The 10,993-nt window shown below is 33.0% G+C and overlaps 2 protein-coding genes across 4 annotated transcripts in view; both read right to left on the bottom strand.

Annotated features, from left to right (window-relative positions):
- The window catches only part of LOC138336414 (protein MON2 homolog), a 576,914-nt gene that overhangs the window by 438,983 nt on the left and 126,938 nt on the right, over positions 1-10,993 (bottom strand). The gene's annotated exons all lie outside the window — the stretch shown is intronic.
- On the bottom strand, positions 110-1,795 carry LOC138336475 (ras-related protein Rab-11A-like). Its single transcript, XM_069285976.1, has 4 exons — positions 1,791-1,795; positions 1,097-1,180; positions 638-831; positions 110-168 (listed from the first exon to the last, which is right to left on the bottom strand). The coding sequence occupies exons 1-4, from the start codon at positions 1,793-1,795 to the stop codon at positions 110-112; spliced, it is 342 nt and encodes a 113-aa protein (XP_069142077.1).

Here is a 10,993-nt window from a genome sequence, read left to right as displayed (position 1 = left end):
TAGTTAACTATTTTTTTCCTATAGTTTACTTTCCAAATGTAATCTATTAATGTAACCTACATTGCCATATACAGATTCCTTACCTGTTAATACATATTCAAAAATGCTGTTACCACATTAGTATGAATCCATGGGCTGATGTTTCTATGAAAGACATACCATTCTTTTCTGTAAAGAACAAAGTTTTATAATTTAAAACATATTGTTCTCCCATACTTGACAGTTTATCCCGCGGTTGCTAGGGAAAGATAAGTCTGTCTTTTTTACTGGTAATGACGTCATCGATACATCCGGGACTATAAAAAGCATTTACGCCTATCTGTAAAATTTAATACAGGCTTTAAAAGAAGGAAGTAATTTAATCACTGCTCTTGCCTATCCTGCTTTTAATCTCGACAGACAGGACATATATTGTCTGTAATTATTGTAGTAAAATCTTCCACCAAAATTCTGAGTATATCACTCAAAAAGTATTAGCGCCAGGTAAAATATTTTTTCAGATTTTAACATAAATGTTCACACCACCGATATACTATCTTTTAAGATCTGATCAGGAATGCCTGAATGAAGTCTTCACTTATTTTTGTATTAACTCACTTATACAGGAGATTTTGGGTGGATTAACACTAGGACTTACCTGCGAAGGCCTTAGCTTTGTCAGTAGGTACAGCTCGTAGATGGCGCAAGTCACTTTTGTTGCCTACCAACATGATGACAATGTTGTTATCAACATGGTCCCGAAGTTCTTTCAACCATCGTTCCAAATTCTCAAATGTCAATTGTTTAGCTATATCATAAACTAATAACGCCCCGACGGCTCCACGGTAGTATCTGTAACAAAGGAATCATAGAGACTAGAACCTAATGCAGGAACGTAAGGCCAATGGGCTCGTACGTTCACGGTCAGCTGACTATTGGCACAAACACGGTCAAAGTATACTGTAATGGAAACATATTTTTGATACAATACAAAAGAAGAATCAAAAGGGCAGAAAAGGTTCACCTCTTCTTCACTGACTTCAGCTAGAATTGGAATTTTTAAGTTTCTAATTTATTTGGATATTTGTAATATCCCAGTATTTACACGGATACTTACGCATTAGTAATAGATTGATATCTCTCCTGACCAGCAGAGTCCCAGATCTGTGCCTTGATAGTTTTCCCATCCACTTGTATACTCCTGAAGGACACAAAAGCTCATTGATTGCCAAAATGCAAGTACATTTCTTTTGAATATTAGCTCTTTCTAAGTCTTTTTTATAATTATTATTAGCACTGTCAAGAATGTTGTTTCTTAGAAGCCAATATTAGATTTCTAGGCCCTTTGTTACTGAAAAAGAAAGTGCTTTATATGTTACCCCTGTTGACATCAAATGGAGGTCAGTGCAATTTATTTGAACAAACTTGGAAGCAATTCATCTTAAGTTCTTAACATGTTGCTATAGGTGAAATATCATGTCGTATCATGGAAGATGTTGCCGCCGGAACGGAAAAATGGACACTGCCACCCTTCGGGGTGAGCTTATTTTTATAACTGTAATGAAAAAGTGTTTTAGCTTATACCGATAAATAATTCTGTATCTTTAAGCGCACTTTTAACCCAAGCTTCCGTTTGACCCCTTGTAGCGAACTCGTTTTCACTCCACAACACAATACGTACTTCTACTTTCTATGCTGAACTCATTCCTCGTGCATCTGGACAACAGGTTACTTTTCCCTACTCCAGAGTCTCCAATAAACACCACACTGAACAATCACAACACACAAAAACATCTCAAGGTTTTTCATACCTCATCCACCTAATATCATACAGTGCTCATGTTAAACAGCATGTGTACTGTAAATAATATAGGGTTTTGTATTACAATTAAACACATTGAAAATGTTGGCTCAAGGGAGATAACTACAACTACATATCTGCCCAAACTTTTCCAGACAGTTAAGGAGAAACAACAGATTCAATTTAACGCTAAATATCACCCACAAACTTTTCCATGTTTTTACACTAATGTCAAACACAAACCACATATAACTTACCTTTACACAGATAGTCCGCAATCACACTTCACGCATACAAAAAACGACCTTTTCCTGCAGAAATCACATCGTGTACCGTCCGTTGACACATGATGCCAATCACGTATTAATTACAACTGTACACAGCTTGATATAACCTCTAATCTGTCATACAGGAACCTGTATTAGCTCACAACATATTTATATAACAATCTTGGCCAATGTCATCTGTGTTAGAACTATTTATATTTTATTTGTCAAGCTACGCCATGTCACCACCAAAGTATGACTAAAACTTATATACAGTGTCACAATCTAAAAATAGCCATTACGGCTGTAGTGCGTATTAGGCTTGTTAGGTATACCGCGTCTAGAGCCGTCGTCCTGGACTCCTCCCGGATCCCGGTTGATCCCATTGATTCCTCTGAAAACTGTGTACTCATTAGTTGCATTAAGGATATGAGTATAGGTGATCATTATATCTATAATGGCCATATAACAGATAAAGACGAAACATGAGCATAGGCCCCGACACTGTATAATTGAACTTTATTGTAAATTACTGGTAACGCATGAAGTGTTAGGACGATTGTCACTTCAAATTGATATTTGAAAACTATCGATTAAGAAGAATAATCCATTAAATTAACTTTGTGACTGTCAATAGTTGAACATGATTAACGTTTTCACTTATAATGTCCCATGTAAGTAATTATATAGGTGAAAGAGAATACTTATAAAGAATTAGCAAAACAAACCATATGAACAGAAATACATTACCACAGAAACAAAATTAATATATATAATATAAACACTATAATAACCCCATAAAATAGCAAAATACAGCAAATAACACTAGTTTCTTGTTTTTCAAAAGATATGCCTCATTATCAATCGGCTTGGGAGCCCAGTTCATAATAAATTGATTGTGTCTTAGTCGTAAAAACTGAAACATGAAGAATATAAATCGGCCATGTTTTGTTTGGATTAAAATCTGTTACTATATGTTGAATGTCGCGCAAAATCATTATAGCGCACTTCACTTTTTAATTACATATAAGCTTGAAAATGACGACTAAAATTGAAAAATACATGAAATGTGTGAATCATGATTAACCAATATTGTATTTGGTTTTGCAAATATCAAATTTTGCAGTGTCCAGATAATTGATATTGTTCATTGTTTAATCTTTAATTTGACCTTTGATATTCTTTCTGTATTGGATTAATGGAATGTTTCAGTTTTAACATAAAAAAAAACATTTTTCAACGTAAAAAAAACTGACTTAAGGTACTTAAATTTTTTTTACAACTGTAGTATTCGTTATTGTTATTTTTTAATGTATTTTTTGGTAATTTGTTTTCTTCATTCAAAATTATCGGACACGTCTTACCGTTGAAAATTAAAAATTCAATACCGTATCAGAAACGTAGTTGGTCTTTCAGGTCCTCTACTGAAAATGATGTTTATTTGTTTGTATGTTCACGGTGAGTGCGGTATATGTTGTGTCTCTTGTTGATAAAGAGAGCCTTGTTTACTTTATACAGCTTACTTACTGTCAGGTATCACTCAGACCTCGCGTTATCATACCATCATAATAATTATAATGTGATGCTGCACTTTTTTTTTATCTTATCTTATCCACACAGCCGGTCTCTCAAACATCCGTCTGAATGGCTTAAGCTTAATAGTATGAGAGATATTCTGAAGGAGTAGTATATTTTACGCAAGGAAGATTAGATACCGTCGCAATAGATCGGGCATATATTTGTGCAAAGCAACTGGAGCGTCTATCTTATATTTTTGAGGAACCATAAACGGCTGGATTTGGTTCTTGTTCAAGGTAAATATGTATAATACATATATATATAGGATGTTAAATTTGATCTATGGAAGCCTTGGCTTATTTATGTCTCACAAATAGTGAGGAAAGCATAGGCTATGGGCCTAAACAATTTCATACTTTGACAACATTTATAACTGTACTATTTACCTCAAAATTACCACATAGGTGTGGTGAAAGTTAGAAAATTCTATCATGACGAATCGATTGCATATGTGTAGGCATATGACAGGGAATACAAGAAATGTAAAAGTTCAAGGACGTCCCTCCTTTAAGTGAAATATAGACGCTAAGGATTACTTCCACTATAGATCACAAGCAATGGAAACGTGAAACTATAACCTTTACCATAACGACGTTTTGTCACCCTCCTCTCCCCCTCCTCTCATTCACCACCCCCTGTGATTATCTTTATATAAAACACTTTACACTAATACTCCCATCTATTTGTATATATCTGGTACTGAGTACTGGAGGGTTTCAAAAGTGAAATTGTATAATATTTAAACAGCCACAATTTTCATTTCCCAGCAGTTTTTTTTCGGAGAGTCTGCCAGGAGTTGGAGCCCTGGTATCAGCCCTATCAAAACATCCCCTCTTACAGGAGGACATGTTTCAATGTTCGCTCATCACTTCCAACTTAATGTATTATTGTCGACACTCCCTGTGTCCTTATTAGATAATTAAGACGTTCACGTTTGAATTAGTTTACTCAATGATCTCTATTTATGTCCGTTTTACAGATGGCTGCGGCACTAAAGAATTTGTTTTCGACGACAGACCAAGGTACATTTATAAATGATAAAATAGCGACTATTCACCTTTCTCTAATCATTACGTCACTGCTTCAGATGGCAAAACAGCGAATAGAATTTTGGGGTATTCTTAAGGATGTACTCCTCTGAGAAGTCAAAATTTTCTTGTATTAAACTTTTTTTCTCATATAGATTTTTGGAAATAGGAGTTCATGCCATAAAAGAAAATAGAAGAAAAAACATATGTCCGTGTGCCTCTTTTTTGAGCTATTGGTCACTCAAAGATACCATAGATTGACAAAATATTGGATTTTATGGGAAATTTTTGCCGCCGTTTTTTTTTGGAACCATACATATACACAATAGATTAAAGCCATAATTTCCGAGAAAAAAATGAGGTGTTTGATTTGATTAAATGTAATAAAATGTTTGTGAGAATTTGATTTTCATATCAGTAGTAGTACTTTCTTTAAAAATTATTACCAGTTTTGATCATATAAGACAATAAAAAACATTCTTTTTTCTCAGAAGAATAACAGCATTTAACATAACAGATATGCTACCTTTACCCCTTCTTTTTTTTTTTTTAATTTTTAGCTTCAAAATGCACCATTTTCAGCAATTATTTGCCACCACAATTTAGCCTCCTTTTATAGATAAAAGTTGTCTGGTATTATAACTTTTGTTTTAATATTTTGCTTATCAACAGGCGAGAAAGGGTTTGTTCTTTCAAAATCAGGCAGAAAAATTGGGGGTCTGTGTGCTTACTTTTTTGCCCCATTTCAATATTTGTTATTTTTCAGTAGTTTTCCGAATAAAAAATAATTGTGCTCAAATCACCATTAAATGTAAAAATAAAGAGACAAACGTGTATCATATCACACATTAATGCTCAATATTTTAATTACCACGAACCCAGTAAAGATTTACAGCAAAAATTACCTCGATACAGCTAAAAATACTGGCGCAGTGATGATTTAAGTAAAAACAATTTCAGTAAAAAATGGTAAAACTGTGGCTCTACTCAAAGCGAAAAAAGACACAATTTCAAAATGGCCGCCAAATGGGCCATTTCTTAAAATCCCCATATAAAAAAATCTACTAAAGCTAGAAATGTAATTTTTTGACAAAATTTGCAACTGGTAACTTCCTTCAGATATTGATAGATTTTATTTGAAAATCTCATAACTTCTTTGATCTATGTCGAAACGAGAACTTTAACGGGACTGAAGAATACAACCTTAACATGAAGATTGTTTATAAAAAACTTTACTTAAAAGGTAGTGGGCATGTTAGTTTTGATTCAATTGTAACAATGATCCACGTACATTAGTATGTAAGTAAATAAAATCAAATAATGGTTTCTGCTGCCCTTTAAGAATAACTTTATTATTAATAATTAACTAGTTACCAATGAAGACTTTATACTATAAGTGTGTGTTATACTTCAGTATAAATAAAATACTAAAAAAGTACTTCTATTAGTCATCATAAATATACTGTTTAGAGGTTAAAATTTCGCGGGTAGTTTATTGAAAATCTGTGAATTCATAACACTAGCGATAATTGCTACATTGATTGTACCATCGTCGCGACTTATTTTAACTGTGTACTCTATCCGAAATAACACCGTTCACAAGCAGGTTATACTAAAACAATAATACAAAAGAAATAATAATTTATATATAAATTTTACTGATCTTTGAATATTGCATTTAGAGGAATCACACAGTCGAAAATATTGACCCGCTAACTTAACGTCAATCTAAACATGGCAGATATGTTATTTATCATTTCTTTTTCAGACAAGATAACTAAATTTTAATTGGTGGTAAGAAATTTTAAGTCTGCAGCTAGTCTTGGCAAGAATTTCTTGGCTCATATTATACGACGATGTCTATAGTTGAAGGTGCAGTTAATGGACCGGAAAATTTCTCCTTGATGAGATGATCGAAAGTCTTGAATGAGAAAGAGGATGACAGATAACGATGTGTTGCTCAGTTTATAAGTCTGGTCTACCAAGTACATATAAAGATTTCCTAAAATCGTGTAAAGGCGGATATCTTGCAATCTCAAACGTTGGTAAAGAAGAAAAGGAACAAGCTGCCCTGCAGGTTATTGTTAAAGTAAAAAAATCTTACTCAGAAAAATGTTGGCAGGTATTACCCAGAACATATTGTTTGATGAACAAAATGAAGAGATTCGAAAAAGGATGGAAATAATCCTTAAGAGAAACGATGACGTCCAGAACAAAATCAACCAGGCAGAAACAGAAAAACAACGTTTAATGGCAAAATTCAAAGATCATAAGTTAACCGAAGATCAAAGAAAAGAACTTAAAAAAATAGAAAACAACTTATCTGAACTTCGCAAAAAACTGACAGATAGAAAGGTCGCTCGAATCGCTGCAAATCATGAAATACAACGTGCAAAAACCATGAAAAAGGTACTAGTTGTTGGTGGTGTTGGCGCTGCCGCTGCTGCTGTCGGTGCTGCTGCGGTTACTGTCTCCCCTGCAACAGTAGTTGCTGGCTTGGTTGCTGTAGCATCCAAGAAGAAACTTGGATAAAGATAAATGAAAAAAAACTTACATTGAAAAGAGACAAAATCTTAATTTGAATCATGTTATAAATTCACAAGACCTGAGCATGTCTATAATACAATATCCATTGTTAGTGGACTCGCATGCTGAGAATTTTCTATTCTTTTGCGTAAGCGCACATAGATTCCAGAAAGGAAAGGACTAGTTTAGAGTTTGTTTAACATATTTTTTCTTACGTTTTTAATATATATTTGCCGAAATATGTTAAAATGTTATCATATATATATAGATCATCATTTTTCAAGTTAGTGGCTCATCGTTTAAAATATTGTGTTGATTTTATTAAGGATGTACACCTTTGAGAAGTCAAAATTTTCTTGTATTAAACTTGGTACAAATGGTACAAAAACATATGTCCGTGTGCTCGTTTCTGAGCTATTGTCACTCAAAAATACCTAATTGACAAAATATTGGATTGTATAGGAATTTTGCGGTTTTGGTCATATACACCTGAGAATAAAGCCATAATTTTCTAATGAGGTGTTTGATATGTACGGATGTTTGCAAACTTTATTTTCAAGTGGTGTTCTTAAAAATATAGCAGTTATGATTAAAAATTCTCAGAATAATAACGATTTATGCTACCCCTACCCCTTAATTTTGAGCCAGATTTTAACCTTTATAGAAACAGTTCTGGTGTTTTGCTAATATTTTGCATATCTTTGAATATCAATAGGAGAAAAGGTTGCTCTTTTTAATTCAGGCAGAAAAATGGGGACCCGTGTGCTTACTGTTTGCCTCATTTCAATATCTATTATTTTTCAATATTTTAGAGTAAAAAATAGAAGTGCTAAAATCACCATTAAGTGTTAAAATTAAGTGACAAAAGCAATTCTTTTTTAATTCTTTTTATTTTGATGACCAAGAAACTAGTAACGAATTACATCAAAAATTTGCTCGATATAACTAAAAATACTGGCGAAGTAATCATTTAAGTAAAAAAAAAAAATCAGCAAAAAATGGTAAAACTTTGGCGCTACTCAAAACGAAAAAATGCACATTTTGAAAATGGCCGCCAAATGGAACATTTCTTAAAATCACCGTATAAAAAATGTACTAAGAATAGAAATGTAATTTTTTGACAAAATTTGCAACTGGCAACTTGCTACAGATATTGAATAGATTTTATTTGAAAAGATCATAACTTCTTTGATCTATGTCAAACCGGGACTTCAACGGGACTGAAACCTCAGAAAAATGCATCCTTAACTTAGGAATCGACGCAATAATTTTGGTGACTTATGATTAATATCTAGTGTACAAATTCATTTTTAAATTCATCACTATTCACGAATTTTCTTATTAAAAAAAACCCCCGTTCCCTACTTTATAACCAGTTTATTTATCAGTAAAATCTAGCCGTAGAAAGTAACCAGATCAAACAAACGACATTGTCATTGGTTATGCACCAATTGGTTGATATATGAACTTTATGGTGTTTATGCAAATAATATTTGGTTTTGAAAATACTGCTCTCATAGAATATAGTGTCGGACAATTTTAACAAGTGTACATGTACCTACACAGGCATGTCTTCATTTATAATGAACTACAGTGGGAAACCTTAGCCGAAAGGCGACAAAAAAAGAAGCTCTCTCTTATGTATAAAATTGTAAACTCTGATTCACCACCATACTTAAAAGATATTATATATCCATACATAAATGACAATATAAATAAAAGATATCAATTGAGAAAAAAAAAACAGAATATTTAATCCACCTCTTTGCAGAACTGAAAGTTATTCTATCAGTTATTTCCCATCTACATTAAATGATTACAATAAATTAGACACTTCACTTATTGATGCACCAACTCTTTCACAATTCAAAAAACCTAATGACTTAACAGAACAAAATGGTATGTAAAGTAATTATCACTTTTCAAAATTATGGACCTAGAAAAATAAACATCATTCTCTGCCAACTTAGAAATAATGCTAGTAATCTTAATTATGACTTATGATCATTTATTAGATTTTCCAAATTACGAGTGCGGATACTCACAAGAAACCGTTTTCCATTATTTATTCGAATGTGCGCTCTTTATTTATGAAAAACAAATATTAACTGATACCCTGATACCCTGTGTGTGTGTGTGTGTGTGTGTGTGTGTGTGTCTGTACACCCATGTACACCGTTTTTGATATTGTTTGGGTCTTCCAAATATCCAAATTATGTCCAAATATTCTTATTGTTGTTTATAAACTTCCTGTATAGCAATGGTGGGTAGTGATGGCGATCAGAACTTCTAAAAAATCCTTTTATTATCTGAATCGTATATGTTAAATCACGATCATGATCATACTAAGCATTACTCTCTTTTTCCAATTTTATTGGGTGCGAATCTAGTATTTGCCTGTGTTATGGGCTTTTGCCAATATTTGACTATGGAATTGTGTAGTCCCAAACACAGGCAGAATCACTAGATTATGTACCCATTAAAACTGAGAAAACTTCAAAAAAGTTTTAGTGGCTTACTTGTCTGTTATATTACATAATTAATTACTATCTTACTACTATAATATTATTCAGTCTTTTTATGAATTATCTCCCTTGTACAATTATATTATATATAAAAATATCAATATGAAATTTATTACCAAACTTATATATCCATAAGAGTATAAAACCTGGCATATTAATAGTATTAGTACTATTCTTTTGTTACATACCATATTTGTTTAATTAAGATGCTGTTTAATCAACTTAATACATGTATATAATTTAATTTGAGTATAGTTTCTGGCTAGGACAGGGCTTATATAGGCCTAGCCTGTTGCCAAATCCTTTTGATTTATTCAATAAAACTAGTTGAAATGAAAAATGTCTTCACGCCAATTTCAGGGCAGGTCCAGGTTTTGAAATAGATCTGAAATTCACCTGGATAATTTTTAAAGTCAATTTCAGGTCAAGATTTTTTCAGGTCAAATTGACCTGAAGATATATTGACTGTGTATATTGTGATACCACACATTATATTTACTCCACCAACAACCTGACATGTCCTTACATGCGGACTGTGATTCACTAATTCAGTTTCGTATACAGTAACACTGACGTAACATTCATCTATTACTAATATCTATCACATTGTTATTATTGTACAGATCTCCTTCTCACGGAGTTCCACACCTCCAGCAGAGAATACCCCGTCCAAGCGATACCCCCTTGGCTCCTAAATATCTCTGTAACTCTACAACTAATCTATGTATACTTAAATTTTATAGCGTCTACTCCGTCAGCCTGGGCGTGATGATATCATTAACATAACACGTGGTCTTATAATTACCTTTTATGACCTACCACCAATAATCTATTCTGTTATCTTGATTTTGTTTTTACTTAACCAACAACAATTTGAATATGAAATCGATTCATATTGAAAAAATCAGCCACAAAAGTATTTAGACACTGAAAAAATAAATCTGTAAATTTCTAAGAGCTGACTATTCATGCTTACATGTATGTTGGCAGTATCTATGTATGGGGTGGGCACCACCTCTCACTATCAGCTGCTGACAACATGAGCCCAGCTTTACCGCTTATCGTATATCAGCCTCAGCAGTGTACAATGTACCTTCTGTTAACCTAACATGACCTTTGTCTGATATAGCACCCATTATGGGACAGGCTATCATTTGAACTAGACTGCCGGTAGATATATTTTTTTCTCTCATACCTAATACTGTAATACTGGCTGGTACAATTTGAACATTTTTTTTCAGAAACTAGACTGGATTTTCTTCAAAAGATAACAACGGGATTTGCTTTGAA

Source organism: Argopecten irradians, chromosome 12, assembly GCF_041381155.1.
Source record: "Argopecten irradians isolate NY chromosome 12, Ai_NY, whole genome shotgun sequence".
Lineage (NCBI taxonomy): Eukaryota > Metazoa > Mollusca > Bivalvia > Pectinida > Pectinidae > Argopecten > Argopecten irradians.
This window is presented reverse-complemented; position numbering and strand designations above follow the sequence as displayed.